At 42.6% G+C, this 17,992-nt stretch overlaps 1 protein-coding gene across 1 annotated transcript in view; it reads left to right on the forward strand.

The window, feature by feature from the left end:
* COL16A1 (collagen type XVI alpha 1 chain) overlaps positions 1-17,992 on the forward strand; it is a 203,642-nt gene that overhangs the window by 94,999 nt on the left and 90,651 nt on the right. Inside the window, exons 13-23 of the mRNA XM_029284696.1 lie at positions 1,824-1,865; positions 1,979-2,023; positions 6,277-6,312; positions 6,759-6,821; positions 7,781-7,825; positions 7,967-8,062; positions 10,769-10,807; positions 10,943-10,987; positions 14,163-14,198; positions 14,949-15,059; positions 15,213-15,248. Of these exons, the coding sequence (XP_029140529.1) occupies positions 1,824-1,865; positions 1,979-2,023; positions 6,277-6,312; positions 6,759-6,821; positions 7,781-7,825; positions 7,967-8,062; positions 10,769-10,807; positions 10,943-10,987; positions 14,163-14,198; positions 14,949-15,059; positions 15,213-15,248 (594 nt within the window). The remainder of the gene's footprint in view (positions 1-1,823; positions 1,866-1,978; positions 2,024-6,276; positions 6,313-6,758; positions 6,822-7,780; positions 7,826-7,966; positions 8,063-10,768; positions 10,808-10,942; positions 10,988-14,162; positions 14,199-14,948; positions 15,060-15,212; positions 15,249-17,992) is intronic.

The following is a 17,992-nucleotide window of genomic DNA, read 5'->3' on the forward strand; positions in this document are numbered from 1 at the left end:
AGAAAGAAAGAAAGAAAGAAAGAAAGAAAGAAAGAAAGAAAGAAAGAAAGAAATATACTGTCCACTTCACCAGTACAGCAACTCTGGGCGGCTTGCAAATGATACAAAGATAAAACATTAAACAAAAAAAATAAAAGAGTTATGTAAAAACTAAAACAAAGGGGATGGGTGGCATGGGGTGAGGTCTTCTTACCCCAACCACATCCAGCAAAGAGAGGGCCCTTAGGGGCCCCATGCCCAAACCAGGTTTTGAGGCCCTTCCCGAAGGCCAAGAGGGTGGAAGCAGATCTCGCTTCCACCAACAGAATGTTCCACAAGGCAGGGGCCACAATGGAAAAGGCCTTCTCCTTGACCCCATCAACTGAGATTCCTTAGCAGGCAGGGTCTCTTTGGTTGGCGTTAGTTGGGCAGGCTAATCCCATTTGGGTTGAGGTGGCTCTGCAAATATCCCAGACCCCAGCCACAAAGGGTCCTAAAGGTCATGACCAACACCTTGAATTGGACCTGGAAGTGAACCGGTAACCAGTGCAGTCTGTACAATTAATAAACGAGCTGTGGGTTCCTTGGTGCTCTCTGAACTTGGTTGTTTCCTTGCAGATGTTTCATTTACCCAGCTAGGTAGCTTCATAAATGCAATATGTATTAGCTTGTTTGCCTGAGTTGGTAGTTCTTTGATTGGGATAGGATTTACTTCTTGATTGTAGGGAATTGTGGCCAGGATGGGTGGCAAACAAAGGTAATCAATAAGTAAATAAAATAAAATCTTGGTGCTAATCTCTGCTTCTATGGGTGCTGATTGCTGGTGAAGAGGAGCTTTGGTCTTTGTGTTTCCTGAAGTAACAACAAAAAAGCAGCCAATCTGACAGCAAACACCACCCCTTCTAGCACACAAGCTCATAGAGCATCAAGGACCCCACAATTCATTCCTGAGCTACAAATATTCTCTTCCATTAATAAATGAGCACTAGGCTTTCAGCTTATTTCCTTCCCAAAATTTTGTATGTTAACTTCTTACCGCTTTGATCGTAAGTTTATTAAAGAATGTATCAATGAATTTATCTTTTATCTTTCAATGAATTTATCAATGAATCTTTCTTTCTTAATACTTCACGTGAAGTATTAATACCACTTTACAATGCCTTGGTAAGGATACACTTGGAATACTGCATCCAGTTTTGGCCACCACGGTGTATATAAGATATTGAGACTCTAGAAAGAGTGCAGAGAAGAGCAACAAAGATGATCAGGGGACTGGAGGCTAAAACATAGAAGGAAAGGCTGCTGGAATTGGATATGTCTAGTTTAACGAAGAGAAGGATGAAGGGGGGACATGATAGCAGTCTTCCAATATCTCAGGGGGTGCCCCAAAGAAGAGGGAGTCAAGCTATTTTCCAAAGCGCTTGAAGGCAGGACAAGAAGCAACGGATGGAAACTGATCAAGGAGAGAAGCAACCTAGAACTGAGGAGAAACTTCCTGACAGTTAGAACAATTAACCAGTGGAACAACCTGCCTCCAGAAGCGGTGAATGCTCCAACACTGGAGGTTTTTAAGAAGAGACTGGACAGCCATTTGTCTGAAATGGTGTAGGGTTTCCTGCCTGAGCAGGGGGTTGGACTAGATGACCTCCAAGGTTCCTTCCAACTTTATTATTATTATTATTATTATTATTATTATTATTATTATTATTATTATTATTATTATTATTATTATTATTATTATTATTATTATTATTATTATTATTATTATTTCTGAATTGACCTGTGCTTTAAATGGCTTGACAGCTGTCCTCTGATGATTACTTTATCTTCTGATCTCCCTTTAGGGTGCTGACTGTGTCCGGATCTCACCTGAAGCTCCATTACAGGTGAGTCCCTTTGTCTCCAAGGAGACTCATGAGAACTTGGCATCTTCTGCTTTTTCCTCTTTTCCTTCTGTATCTGCGTTGCCATCCTAAGCCTTCCTTGTTTGTTTTTCAAGTGTGCTGAAGGCCCACAAGGGGAGAAGGGAGACCGAGGAGAAAAGGTAGGTATGCCTTTACCAAAATATGAGAAAACCAAACAAAACCAAACAAAAAAAATGTTTTATTTAAGCCTCTCCCTGTTCTTTCTCTTCGCCTTTAACAGGCCTCCGATTTTCACACAAATCCCTTTCTCTGCATTCCAACAGATTTAACTCAGGAAGGATTTGGTCAATATTGGCTTAAGATATTATGATTTACTTTTGAAACATACTCTGCTTGTAAAGCAAGCCTTAACTTGGGGGAAAGTATGAGGAAGAAAATCCCAAACATTCTTTGGGTGATGTTGGCCCAGACATACCTGCGAAGACCAGCAGCTCTGAAAAATGGGCTGCAAGAACCTTGATTCTGTGGGACATGTGATGTTCCAGGAAGGGGGAAATGGAGTTGTTTCAGTCCAAATGTAGCCCTGGCACAGGAGAAGAAGGCTTCAGATTGGGCAAGTTGCCTTCTGGGGCTGCTTCCTCTTAGGGTTTTTTGTGTCTTTTTTGTTGTCTCCTTTTTTCCCCACTTAACCTAACAGCATCCATGGCTATGTTCACACAATATGCCTATCATGTAATCACTGAACATTCTGGGGTTTGCAGACTACCTTGAACCATAAACTATACTACCCAAAAAGGCTGCTGTCATACAACATAATAAGAGTGTCACACACACACACACACACACACACACACACACACAAAAGCAACCAAAGTTAATCAAGGTAACTTGCAGAATGAAGGAGCATCCAGCTTTGAAACTGACTTCATAACAACCGTGGTGTGAACAGGACTTGTTTGCGTGTTCTTTGACTCTCTCATACATATCCCTGCTTAGGCAGGACCCCTGAAGCCTATTTGTCTCTTTCACAACAGTCTAGATGTCCTTTATTTACCCAAAAAGCCTTTAGGAAGAATGACAGAGGGAATGGTTAAAGAAAGGAGACATAACTTTGCCCAGTGCTGTTGAACATAGGGCCCTCCTAAAGGGAGACCTTTTGATCTGTCCCCATTAGTCTAATCTGATGAAGACTGGAAAAAAACATATTAATAATATTTATAATTTGCTCTATACCAGAGAGCCAACTAGGAGCCCATTGAGGTAGTCTAGACAGAAAGCACCGACCATGAACGCTAACACTACCCTTATTGTAAAGTTACTGTCAGATGTCCAACTAGCGAATCCAAGAAAGGAACTCCTGGGGCATTGTTCTTCCCACAAGTAATACTTTTATTGAAAACACTACATTGGAACAGAATGAGCAAAACCAGCTCTGAGTTTCCTGCTCAAAGGTCCACATAATTAAACTTTAATTCCCCATTTGGCCATCCCTTTCCGCCCATTCCAATGTCCAATCACATACACTCCTTTTGTTATGGGAACTGCCTGGATCAGTCAAACACCTGCGCAGAGTGACCTTGAAGGGAGGAACAGGATCTCATGATCTTCAGTGGAATTCTTGGCATTCCATTCCCGACCCAATTCAACCACCCCCCTCCCGCTTCTTGTTAAGTTGAGATCGGAGAAGAAACTGGGTAAAAAGCGAATCACTCTTCACAGATACATTACAGAGTCTTGCAAATCTAAATGTACGTCTCCCCACCTTACTTTTACTCTCCCCATAGCTAGGGAGAGTCCCATCTGAGTCCTCATCCCTTTGTTTATCACACTATTGTCTAAGCTGTGGCTCTTTCTCCTGTCTCCCAAGGTCATTTCCAAACACCATTACACCCAGCTTGGATTAGATGAAAAAAATAAAAAAAATAAAACAGGATTGAATTAGGATGAGAGAGCACAATAAAAGCTACCATTAGAAGCTGGACCTGAAGTTGGAAAGACATTGGGAAAGAAGATAATGACAACATGCTTAAGCATTATTTCTAAAAATGCCAACTGGAAGAGTCCATAAAATAACGGGTCAATTCAGTTCAAGGGAAATTAAACTTGCTATCATTTTGAGGACAATCTTTTGTAGCATCGTTACTTGGTACGTGCTTCTATCCAAGTGTAGGCAAATATATACATTACAGCCATATAATAAGGTTATGTCAAAAAAACAGCCATATCCGGGATAAATGCAATTTCAAATGACACAACCACAAGGGTCTGCTGTGATTTCAATTGTTTAGGAATAGAGAGACCAGGCCAGGTTTGAAAGGGCAACATCAAAGTTGTGTGAAGGAAGAATCAATCACACCAAGGGTGTGAGTGCATGTGAAAAGTCAAGGTGTCAGGCGCACCCACACAGTCAAAGCCCCTACAGCTTTTTAGGTGGACACATTAAAAAGGAATGGGACTTCCATTGCTTGTCGTCTTGATTTTGGTGACCTTCTCTTTCAGCTATCCCAGATACCTCTGTCTAAACTTCTGCTATCTCTGTTGTCATATAAACTGATGCAAGCTTGATCTAGAAACGTGATGGAGGGCTCAACACTGTCACACTACCACCTCAAAGAGAGAATTTCTTTATTGTCCCAGAGGGCAGAATTTAGCCAGGGGTAGTCAACCTTGGCTCTTTTATGACTCGTGGACTTCAATTCCCAGAATTCTGGGAGTTGAAGTCCACGAGTCATAAAAGAGCCAAGGTTGACTACCCCTGATTCTAGACCAAGACCGAAACTATCAAAATGACAAAAAAAAGGTGGTTTGAAAGAATATTTCTTACACTTCCAGCTATCAGGCTACTGCATGGTGTAGAAAGTTTCCCATTCTTTGCTGGAGGTTTTCAAACTGTGAACCCTTCAAAGAAAACCAGACTAAGAAACCAAAGTCGTGCAGGCCAATACTGCTTTTATTATAAAGTTATAGCATCTTGTAAGTGTGGATGCACTTCTACACTCCTTCCCTTTTAGCTTTGTGAGAACTAGAGAAGGTCTCGTCCGGGGCGCCGTCTCAGGTTACAGTTCTGCTTTGAACTCAGATTTCTTTTATCAGATCACTGTCCTGGCTTCTGTTCTTTCTCTTGTCTCTCAAAGTCATTCCTTTTGCCCATTACATCAACAGATGCTGGATGGTTCACCATCTGCAGATTCTGCAACAAGCAGGGGGGTTGGATTTGATGACCTCTCCATTCCCTTCCAACCCTATGATTCTTTGCATCTTTAGAAAAACGTCACTTGGCAGGTGTCCTTGCATCTGAATCCATGGGCCGGTCTCTCTTTAGCCCTCTTGCTTCAACCTGGCTTTAGCGGGACAACGTCTGTCAAGTGCAATCTCAACAGTTGCCTCAGCTAGTAAACTTCCTGTGACCTTCCTAACCCTGGGCAGAGCCTTGTGGCCATCTGCTTAACCCATCTCCTCTGTTCCATTTTTGCAGAGATGCTGAGGTTTTCCTCTTCTCCCAGTTAATTGGAACTAAGGCTAGGGAGACAGCTCACTTCACACAGCCAAAGTTTATATTGTGAATGATAAATATTTAGTTTCACTATCCCAGAGCCAGGCCTATGAAGACACTGTAGCTCTTCTCTGGAGCTGGCCAGATGTCTCCTGCTTTATGTGCACAAAAGCCAACCTAGAAATGTAACAAAATAAAAACAATATTGTTTAGCTGATTTTTCCTTACCTTCTGCTCTGGTCATCTTCTCCTCATTCCTTAGGACCTCTTCCTCTTTCACGTGTCTTTTTCTTCTCCCAACTGCACCAAACCATTGGAAGTAACAGTTCCACTTAGATGATTCATGCATTTGAAGAAATGGCTAAGACTGAAACTGAGCTGAAGAGATGATATGCAGTCCAATATACCACTCGTTGATGGTCAACCCCCAGGCCACTAAGAAGAGAAAACATATGCAGGTCTATCAAGTAGAAAAAGATTTATCAGGAGTATAATGTTGGCTGTTGGCCAGCTCTGAAAACTCAACTTCTTCTATCATGTCCTTTCAATGGGTGAATTTTAGTTTCTGAAAACTCTACATATTTCATATCATAGCTTCTCTGAACGCATGAATACATTGGATATAGACGTGTTCCAAATAACACATTTGTAAATCCCCGAACCAGCATTCTTTTCCAATTGGGTGTCCTTTAGTTAGGGTGGATTTTGAATCCCAGATCATAAACCAACACTTCTGGATAGTGGCTGTTTTAGGGATATAAAATTAATTGTTCATGATAAACTGGTTCTTAAGTTTTAGTATAGTTTAGACCAGCATGTTGGCTGGGAAATTCTGGGAATTGAGGTCCACGCAGCTTAATGCTGCCAAGGATGAGAAACACTGGTTTAGACTATTAATTTCTACATTGCTAATTAATGAATACTTTTTTTTGTTTCCAGGGGCTTCAAGGATTGATTGGAGGTCTCGGGCAGAAAGTAAGTTTTTATGGAAAGATTCAGTTCAGGGATTGAATTAGAAGGGGATGCAACTGAGCCAGTATTCAGAAACCGATGTGACATGATTCAAAACCGAATCAAGATAGACTTCCTAAATTGATTCAAGGCATCTGATTGGATAGAATTGACAAATCCTAGCTTTGGAGAATAAAGTAGTTGGTTCATGGAAAGGTGGTCCACCTAATTGTTTCCCTCCCATTTCAAGCTAGGAAATTATTATTTTCTTAATACATGATTAAGGGAATGATGCTGTGATTAAGAATAGTCGTTCACTGTTCGGTTAAGAAGCCTTAGCACCAATTGGGAAAATAGTGGATCAATGAACTAGAGTTAGTGATGAAATTGTAGGTTCAGAAAACTTAAATTGTGGCTGAAATACACTGAATTGCCTACTAAATTCTGTCATTCTTGGTCATTTTCTGCAGGGACAGAAGGGTGAGAAAGGTGACTTTGGACTTCAAGGAAAATCAGGCACCCCTGGGCGAGATGTAAGTTGCACAACAGGCATGTTTCTCTTTGGTGACATCGCTGTTGCTGCATTCCCCTTGATTCCTGTATTAGATGATGTTCAAACGATTCCCTGAGAATTACACCAATATTCAAACACCGTTTTTCCTAGGATCAGGATTTCACCTCTTTGTATCTTTGAGGAATGGGGTAGAGACAGGTTTTTTGTTGAGTTTCGATATTTATGTTTAATAGCTGTTCAGCTATTTTGCTATCCTGTACAGAGAGAAATAGATATAGGTAGTTGCATTTGAGGTCAAGCTTGAGAACAGTGTCCAAGCTGAACCACATCCCACTAATAAGTAAGCAATGTGTGCCAGGTTCAACCAATCCAAAGGCTTAATATTCCTGGCCAAGAACAATTTCTGTCTTGCTTCCTACTCTTTTCCTAACTAGAGGGAGAGTTGAGCATATTCAGGCTTAAGTAAACCTTATCCTCAGCCTATAGAGTAACAGTAACAATATAACAAAGTTGGAAGGTTCCTTGGAGGTCTTCTAGTCCAACCACCTGCTCAAGCAGGAAACCCTATACCAGGGGTAGGCAACCGTGGCTCTTTTATGACTCGTGGACTTCAACTCCAAGAATTCCTGAGTCAGCATAGCTGGCTCAGGAATTCTGGGAGTTGAAGTCCACGAGTCATAAAAGAGCCAAGGTTGCCTACCCTTGCCCTATACCATTTCAGATAAATGGTTGTCCAATCTCTTCTTTAAAACCTCCAATGATGGAGCACCCACAACTTCTGGAGGCAAGTCGTTCCACTGATTAATTGTTCTCACTGTCAGGAAATTTCTCCTTAATTCTAGGTTGCTTCTCTCCTTGATTAGTCACCATCTAATTACTTTAGTTTCAGAGTCCATCTTTGAGGAAGCTGATCGTGAATTCTATGAAGTGTAAGAAAAGGTCCTCTTCTAACAAAGCATGTTTTTTGCTATTTTCTAGGGCCGACCTGGAGAGCTGTGCATAGTGGGGCCCAAAGGCCAAAAGGTATTTATTAATTTATTTCATGAAATGTATACGCCACCCATCTCACTGTTATGTATTGTGCTAGTTGAAGACAGGGATGGGGTGGGGGTGGGGAATTCTTCTGATAGATAAACTTGACTAATGGCTGTAATTTTATCTTAGGGTGATCCAGGTTTCGTTGGCCCCGAAGGGCTTGCTGGAGAACCAGGACCTCCAGGGTTGCCAGGCCCACCTGGAATCGGCCTTCCAGGAAAACCAGTAAGGATTATTTTCTGACTTACCACTAGAAACTAGGAGATGGCGAGTTCTAGTCCCAACTTAGGCAAGAAAGCCAATTGGGTGACTTTGGGTCAATCACCAGGAGACTCCAAACACTAGTCCCAACTTAGGTATGAAAGTCTACTGGTGAAAGCTAACGGGTGGAAAGCAACGGGTGGAAGCTAACCAAAGAGAAAAGCAACCTAGAACTAAGGAGAAACTTCCTGACAGTTAGAACAATTAACCAGCGGAACAACCTGCCTCCAGAAGCGGTGAATGCTCCAACACTGGAAGTTTTTTAAAAGAAACTGGACAGCCATTTGTCCGAAATGGTATAGGGTTTCCTGCCTGAGCAGGGGGTTGGACTCGATGACCTCCAAGGTCCCTTCCAACTTTATTATTATTATTATTATTATTATTTGAGCCAGTCCCTTTCTCTCAGCCCAACCCACTTCATAAGATGGTTGTTATGGGGAACATAGGAGTAGGGAGGAGTATTAGGAATGCTCACTGTCTTGAATTATTTATAAAGTAATAGATGTGGGTTAAAAACCTAATACATAAATAAGGATCTCCCATCTACAGTAAATATTAACCAAGTTCAACCTTGTTTGCCTTCTATGCACAAACTAGGTCAGCCAGATACTGCCACCTGCTGATACTTTTTCTACTAGTGCATTAAACCTGTAATTCAGAGAAGACCTAAATTACTTAGGAGTTGATGGGAACACCATGAAGAGGTGTTCCAGTTTTACTGCTGGGCTTATTTTTCCAATTCAAGAAAATGGATGGAGGTTGAGGTAAAAGCAGATAAATTGCAGTAAGGGACGTGAGGGCATTTAACCCTTCTCCACTTCATCATTCTTCTGGCCTAAATATCTCATTTCCCCAAACTGCTATTTCATCCTTTCAAAGGAGATATATGTTCCTGGAGACTGGTTTTAGGTTGAGAAAATGTGGGCCTAGACTAAATTCAAAGAACTTTGAATCCAACAAGAAGATTCCACTAATACATCTCCCCAGGGCTTTTTTTGTCATAGAACACCCAGAACGGAGTTCCGGCACCTTTTTTGGATGGAACCTTGTAGGGTAGGCAAGGCGGGTTGGATGACGTGTGTGAGTTCTGGCACCTTTTTTTTTTTTTTTTTTTTTTTACAAAAAAAGCACTGTGTGTCCCTGATCACATCAAAATATTGCTTTAGCTCTGGGGAAACTTTTCAATTTTTGTAAAGGGTTTATCAATATTCATTTTGGTGCTCCTGAAGAGAGAATGATAGACGTGGCTTGATGATGGTGGTGGTGGTAGTATGGTGGTGATTATGAAGACGCCTATGTTTGTGATGATAATGATGAGGATTTTCTTGGGAAAATCTAGCCATAAGGCAGTGGTGGCGAACCTATGGCACGCGTGCCAGAGGCGGCACTCAGAGCTCTCTCTGTGGGCACACGTGCCATGCCCCAGAGATAGCAAATGTCCCTCTTCAACCAGCTGCCTGCTAACTTGCCGAGGTCCCACATGGCCCAATGCATCCCAGCACGGCTGGTTTCTCTCCCCCTGTCCCGTCCCTCATGGCCTCGCATGCTCTCCTTTTCCCAGGCACGACCCACTGCATCGCCTCCTCAGCTGTCGGCTGGCTGTCCAGCTCAGAGGCAGCTTCTCTGAACTGCTGTCGGTGGCTGCGGAGCCCCAGAGTGCACCGGTTGAGGGGCCGGCAGGCTGTGGCTGCTGACGGATATCATCAGCCCCCATGCACTTGCTGGCCTCTGTGTGCGGGGGCCGATGGTGTCAGGCAGGAGCCGCCCCGGCCCCTGCCTCACCTTGCCCCGTGGCAATGGCACCCCTTCCCTGCCTCGCCTCGCCTCACCCCACAAGATGAGCCCACTTTGGCCACACCCACACAGTCTGCCATGACCACCACAGCCATGCCCACTGGCACCCGGCGATAAATAATTGGGTTTTGGGTTGCGGTTTGGGCACTCGGTCTCTAAAAGGTTCGCCATCACTGCCATAAGGGATAGGTGACTGTTTTTGACTGAGCAGGAGTTGTTGTCTACCAGTTACATCCAATCAGATCTTAGACTTTTCTCCTCCTCTTGGGTGTTTCCCTCTTAGGAGACCTCTTTCAACACCAACCTCCAACTGTCTGTTGGTGACAGATGATTGTTCACATTCTTCGCATTTGTGCTCTCCCTTTAGCTAATTCCTCCAAATGGAGCAGGAATCTTCCAGCCCTTTAATCCTGAAACTGATAGGGATGCTTCAGATAAAAATCCATCCTAAAATAAAGTCCGAAGGCGGACTGAGCTGGAGATTTAAAATATGGAGTCAGTTCATTGCCTTTTCCTGTATGAACTTTGTTGGCTGGTAGATAGGTACGACCTCAGGTTTAATGTTTTTGCCCAGGGTACATTTATTTTGAGTTTCGTTACAATCTCAGTTACCTGTGATAGAGTTTTGATTTCCCCGTGATGGACAGACAGGCTAACATCTGGGGACAGATGTTTTATTACAGTTGCTTCTTTCAGTCAGTGCACTTTTTGTAGCATCCCTTTGAATGGTTCACCACTATTCCAGAAGTCATCATACTGATAAAATACCTATGGAGCGTAAGTCTAGACTTTCTTGTCAGGTTGTGTTTCCTTTCATTAATAGTGCTTTTGATGGCTCATTTTTCAACAACTTTAACAATTTGGTTTTCATTTCAGGGTGATCCCGGTGGGCCCCCAGGTTTGGCAGGAGAGAAGGTATGTTATGTACCTTTAAGAGCTTTTGTGATCTCCAATGGTTCTAATCTCAAAATGAACATCATGTCTTTTGTTCTTAACAGTGTTACTACTGGGCTAAATTTCATTGCCATCAATTTTGTTCTCTATTTCCAGGGCAGTTCAGGACCTCCAGGGGACAGTGGATCTCCTGGGAAGCCAGTAAGTCCTTTCTCCAGCATACAAATCAATGAACTAAAGGCCACAATATCTAAGGAGCTTCTAGTTGGTCATTGACTTCCAAGCTCTTGATTGGACTGTCTTACCCAAGTCATGGGACCAGAGAAAGATACTTGGGAAGCTGGATGATCCATTGATGAGTTTATCTTAAAATAGGCATCTTCAGCCTGCTTTCCTCCTGTTGTGGTCATGGTCTTCCATGGCTTGAGATACCTATCATCAAGCAGAATCAAGAGTTTCCTAGCTGTAGGGAACTAGGTGAAAAGAAGGACTTTTCACGATGACAAATGAATTCCTCTATGAGTTTTCAGCAATGTAGTCCCCATTCTGTTGGCAGAATAAAGGTCTACTCTCAGGTATTTGAAGCAGGAGATCTGCTCAATCTTGTGGCCATCTATCCCCCAGGAGTGGCTCTTGGGCCTTTTGGCAAAGGCCATGATTTTGGTTTTCTGATAATTGACTGCTAGTGGACTTCCATGCAGTACTGCGTCAATGCTCTCAATGTTTTTTAAGAGTGTTCTGAAAAGTATTGCTGCTTTGTCTGCACAGAGTAGAGCAAAGAGGTGTCTTCCAGAAAGCTTGTTGGAATGAAAGTTCAGATTGAGGACATGGCCCACCGTGGAGTTGATATAAAAATTGAATAAAGGTGGGGGAGGACAATATGCAGTCTTGCTTGGTGCCTGTCTCAGTTTGAACGGCTATTTAAACAGAAGAAAGGCAAAGAAATGAAACAATAAAGGAAAAAGGAAAAAAATTAGAGAGAGAGTTGCTTTCATTTTGCTGTGATTTGGAAAGGAGGCAGATCTTTCTCTTTCTTTGTTTCTCCCTTTTTTTGTTTCTCACTTTCTTTTTCATTTTTTCCCTCTTCCTTCCTTCCATCCCTTTTCTTTTCCTTTCTTTCTTTTACACATATATAAATATATACACATTTTACACAACCGTTTCAGTAACGGCTAACCATTTTTTTCTAAATCTGGAATTATTTCATCTGTATTTGCTTTCCCTTTTGGAGAAGTCCCCAGTGTGCACTGAATGTGTAAATTTACATAGCGTAGGCAATTTCCATGCCTATATTTACTTCTGACATATTTTTCCTATGAAAGAAAGGCATGTGAATGCTAGTTGTGTCCTGTTAGTTGGTGTTCTGAATATGGGTCCTCTAGCTGCTTATCCTTGGGAAGCAGTCCAACTTCGCTGCTGCCTATTTTCACATTCCATTGTGAACACTGCAATCTTAGAAAAAACTTGATTTGAATCCTTGTCAGCTCTCATTCTTTTTGTTTAGGGTTTAGGACAACAGATTTGGTGGAAAGTTGGAAGCATTTGCTACCCCCTCCCCATCGGTTCCTTTTCTTAAATTTTGTGTTTATGTCCTTGGTGTGTATGTGTGTGTGTGTCCTGATGTCATAAAAATGGACTTTTTGCAAAGGCTACTTTACGTCCCCAGTTCATATGAAGCTAAAATATATTGGCCCTACTAATATTTTGTGGCTCTGGATCAGTGGTTCTCAACCTGTGGGTCGGGACCCCATTTGGGGTCGATCGACCATTTCATGGGGGTCGCCAAGCAAGGCTGTCCGCCATTTTTTTTGTCCGCCATTTTTTTTGTCCGCCATTTTTCCCCCCTTTTCCGGCGGGTGCCTTACCTCCCTTGGGCTGGGCCAGCTGGTGGTCGGCCTGCTCCGTCTCTGCCACTTGCCAGCTATGCCTTGGCCGGCGCAGGGGGCGGAACCACGCATGCGCGGCGCTCCCGGGCAGGGAAAGTCCTCGACTTATGGGTAGTCCTCGACTTACGACCAGTTTAGTCCTCGACTTATGACCGGTTTAGTCCTCGACTTACGACCAGTTGGGGTTGCGGCATTAAAAAGGTTGAGAACCACTGCTCTGGATGATAAAGAGGCCATCAGGTTATTTGAGTAAAAGACTGGCAGAAACTGAGAAAATGTTCTTTTGATGTTGCTTTCCAAAAATGAAGCTTACTGGGCCTTTGGCTTCAATATACCTGGCAAAGAAATTACAAAGACTTTCTCTCACACACCATTCTGTTGTTGATTCTTACATACCTAATTCTGACATCTTAATCTGTCATGGAGGACAGTAATGCAATGAACGTTTTCTGTGTGTTTTCAAATAAACCTTTTATGTAGAATTCGGTGAATCCCTGAGGGGTCCTTTGATGGGGTTGGAGGAGGAAAAGAAGGCAGGGAGGGAAGGAGTATAAGGGAGAAAGTTTCATTCCTTTCTCTTTCCTACACACTTTACTTAATTTCACCCCCAAACATCTACTCAGAGTAAGCTGGCTTCCAAACAACTAGGGCTGTGATCTTCTCTCCTATTCTGGGCTCTGGACTCACCTTCAGAAGTGAGTTTCTCACAAACAATGAAACACTATTAGCAAACATCAACTTAAAAGACAGTGGCACCTGGAGACAACTCAAGGAAGTAGTAACTATCCATCCTTACTTGTGAGCGTCCTGATCAGAAAAACTAAAGCATTCTTCTATCTGTGTTGAGCAGCCCAGGTTTTTGCCTCTTGGTGATAGTGAGACCAGAATTGACCAGGATAGAAAAAGAGTTAGCAAGCAAACACCATTAGATATTACTGGCCTCCTTTACAGAAACCTTTCCCAAACTTGATGTATATATCTCAATTCCATTTGGCTGGAATTTAAGAGGATCAATCCACCACATCTAAAAAATGTTAAGCTGTTGAGGATGGCCTTGAAGCAAACATCCATGGAACAGGTAAAACCTGCCCCCCCCCCGGTCTTTGGAGGCAGCCCCAAAATTGGGCAGGGGGTGCTTGTTTGAGCCGTTCTGGGCCATGTCATGTAATAAAAAAAAAATATAGCAGTCAGCCACCCTCCACCTATGCTCTGGGGAACAGGACAGATGCTGGAAGAGTCACCACCATCTTATTCTGTCCCCAATCCTACTTTTCTCTGGGTTGAGAAAACTTTGTCTTCTGTTGGGATGAAGTTCCTCTGAACTTAATGGGACTGTCTTTGTGGGCGAGTGAGGAAGTGGTGAGACTTCAAGTAGGTTCAGAAAGCACATTGTCACAGTTCTGATATCTCTGTATGCATGCTGGATAGTTAGGAGATGGTCTTATTAGCATTTTATCAGCCAAATTAAAACTATTCCCCTTTCTCTGCAGGGAAAACCAGGAACCCCAGGCCTGAAAGGTGTAAAGGTAAGTATAAAGAAATCAGGATCAAGGCAGAGTTTCAAAGGGGTTAGAGGTTAGAGGAGGAGTAGGCAACCTCGGGTCTTTTATGACTCATGGACTTAAACTCCCAGAATTCCTGAGTCAGCATGGGGGAACTATGGCTCTCTTCACAACTTGTGGACTTCAACTCCCAGAATTCCTGAGCCAGCATGGGGAACTATGGTTGTCTTATGACTGGTGGACTTCAACTCCCAGAATTCCTGAGCCAGCATGGGGGAACTATGGCCCCCTTCATGACTTGTGGACTTCAACTCCCAGAATTCCTGAGCCAGCATGGGGGAACTATGGCCCCCTTCATGACTGGTGGACTTCAACTCCCAGAATTCCTGAGCCAGCATGGGGGAATTATGCCCCCTTTATGACTGGTGGACTTCAACTCCCAGAATTCCTGAGCCAGCATGGGGGAACTATGGTCCCTTTCATGACTTGTGGACTTCAACTCCCAGAATTCTTGAGCCAGTATGGCTCAGTTTGGAAACCTCTCCCTTTCCCCTCAGCATGGCTGGCTCAGGAATTCTGGGAGTTGAAGTCCATGAGTCATAAAAGAGCCGAGGTTGCCTACCCCTGGTTAGAGAATGCTAGGATGGATTATAGTTTTTGTTTGTACTTTTACTCTTTGGGGAATTCGGTTGGGGTTTCCTTTTCCTAGTGTCATTAGTTTCCGGTTCCTTTGTTGTTCTTTGTGTTCAGTGCATCTTTATGCTTTCCCAACAGGGTGATCCATGTGAAGTTTGCCCTACTATTACGGATGGAAACCAAATTGGCCTTCCTGGGAATCCAGGAGCCAAGGGGGAACCTGGACCGCCTGGGAAACCCGGCAAATCGGTGAGTCCTCTTCATGGATTGCTTTGTTCTTTGAGGTCATGCTGGAGAAGCCATCCAGATGCTCTTGGAAAAGGGGAATGTGCTGGACTGATGAGCTAGTGGAAATGACTTCTGAAGCCTTCCATGGATTCTCCTTTCTTTTCCTTTTTGCAGGACAAACCTGGGCCCCTAGGAACTAAAGGCAACAGGGTAAGTGTGGGATTCAGCTCCTGCGGGGAAAAGAGAAAGGGAAGAAGAGATTATAGGTGCAGTTCTATGGTTCACGCAAGATCCCTGATGGTGCAGTGATTTGAATGCAGTACGGCAGGCAAATTTTTCCCACAGCCTGCAGTTTGATCCTGATGGGCTCAAGGTTGACTCAGCCTTCCATCCTTTTGAGGTCAGTAAAATGAGGCCAGATTGTTGGGGGCAACGTGCTGACTCTGTAAACTTCTCAGAGAGGGCTGAAAAGCACTGTGAAGCAGTATATAAGTCTACGTGCTACTGCAATCTGCAGAATGAAACCCCCAGATTTAGCCTCTTGTCTTGGGTATTTCCAGTTTTACAAAATATGGTGTAGCTAATCCTAGGCTAGACCAAATCAGACCTTTGACTCCAGTTTAGGTTGAGAGATGGATTGAGTTATTGAATATTCCAGTGGGTACTTAGCAAAATACACCTTCTCAGCCCAAGGCGCCAAATGGAAGTCTTGTAATACACATTTTCCATTTAAAAACAATGCATTAGGGGAAAGTCTGCCTAAAATGCATAGGCTTAGAAACGAATGCATCAGTAGGGCTTATACTAGAGAAAAGAATTGCATTTATGTATCTAAGTAAAAAGTTGTGATAGGGGGCAGAGGTCACTATCTCTGGGCGCAACTTGGCACATAAAAAATTGTGTTATGGAATTTAAAAGGAGCAAAGAGTAGCAAGCAGGAATTGACAAATATAGCGAAATATATTTATGTATTTATGCGTGTGTCTTTGAAACAAAGAGAAAGGTACAAATTAATAGTTCAGAAGAAAAGGGGGGGGCTGATCTTGTGGTATGTAAATAATGAATGGATGCGGGGAATTTACTGATGTGCATTTTAGCCTTTATGCTTAATTATGAATGGGAGAGCTAAAAAGGATGTCGGTTGGTATGAATTAGTGGCATTTTGGTGATTATGGATGCATATGAAAGCAGAAATCGATAGACTGCTGATCAGTGCATTTTATGCTCCGGTGAATAGTAATAGTGGAAGAATTGGAGATGACTTTTGAGGAAAAATTGTGCAACATTCTGAATGTATATGACCCAGGACAGATAAATATTCATTTTAGTGACTTGCTTGGATGACCGGGAATGAGGTGAGAGAGAACAGAAAAAGTGATTGTGCCATTAGGAGACCCAATAATGAAGGAGTAAGGTGAATGTTTGGTGAGCAGAGACATGGCTCTTAGTTTCAAAGACATGGTTTAAGTTTAAATCTCCATGCATACACTTGGCATAGGAAGAACTGTAAATCTAAAGCAATGGCTGGTTTCATTTTTTTTTAAATGGTTATTGGTTGATTAGACAGACAGAAAGAAAAATAAGGGCTACAAAACCCAGAAGAAAGTAATAGGCTGTTGTATATTAATATTAATATATAAATTCAATAAATAATAAANATAATAAATAATAATAATAATATTTGCCTAGATCCAAACATTAAATCTCGATCACAGAGAAGAATATTTATACTGTTCTCATTACTTAGTTACGGAATAATGAGCTGTTGCATGTTATCTACCCCAGACAGAAGCATCTGCAGGGAATGGTAGTGGGTGGGTGCGTGTTAAACTGTCAACGTGACATCCACAACTAAGGAATCAAAACCCCACCTGGATGGCCCTCATTTCAGATTATAAATCTAATATGTATAGGAAATGACCAGGCTGAGACGAGGCAGGGATCAAACGCGTCATATGTCACGAGTCCCTGCGCGCCAGCAATAGCTGTACATCCAGCCCACCTTGAATGCCTCTCTTATCTCCCACTCATTTGGTTTGACCGTTAGTAGTTCAGATTCCTGCAGAGAGCTTAAGTTTGCAATAAATCTTTATACTCATTTGAACTGCCTGGATCTCCCGATTTCCAGGCACTTGACAGTGTGGCTCCATAACAAAACAAAGACACCAAATAGGCATGCCATATTCCTATATTGAAGAATTTCACATTAATTCAAAATCACATTCACATCTTCAAACCATATTAATTTCCCCAAAGCCATGCTAAAAGTACTTAGGGCTATGAGACCCGAGTAGAACAATCATATGATAAAACCACCTCTCACGTATAAGTGTCCCCTCTGTTGTTTTATATTTTCTGCACTATTAACAGCCAATCCTTTTTTAAATATATATATATAAAGATTTTATTGGTTTTTCTTTTCATAAACATATCTTAATTTTTCCAATCAACGAGTTGTCTGGGTCGACGAATTTTCTGATCCCTATTGTGAGGACTACCTGTAAGAATAAGGAGAGGTAAAGGGAATATTCTTGACCAATTCCATGAAATATGTTGGCAGGCCTGATGCTATGTGCAGAGTCTGTGAGAAATTCTCTTCCTGACTACTTGGGCATTACTTATTAATTAAGATAACAGCTGCCTGGCCAGTTCACAAGGGAGGCTCACACGCCCGAAAAGGCTCCTGACTTGGCAACCTGCATGATGGATTGGATTCTAAAATGAAAGCAAGCCAGTTGCTGGATTCTCTGGAAATTTTTCCTGTCCCCTTTCAATAAATCCTGTTGAACTCAGGGAGAATCTACTTTCTGTTGAAGAGGTTGCCAAGAGCTTCACAACAGATGAGGCAATAATTCCATGTGCAATATTTATGCATTTATTTGTCAAAATTTATAGTGGCCACCCATCTCACAAACAAGTGGCACTGGACAGCCTACAACAACTGAAAAACAGTT

Source organism: Protobothrops mucrosquamatus, unplaced genomic scaffold (assembly GCF_001527695.2).
Source record: "Protobothrops mucrosquamatus isolate PMUCROS unplaced genomic scaffold, P.Mucros_1.0 scaffold851, whole genome shotgun sequence".
NCBI classification, from domain to species: Eukaryota; Metazoa; Chordata; class Lepidosauria; order Squamata; family Viperidae; genus Protobothrops; species Protobothrops mucrosquamatus.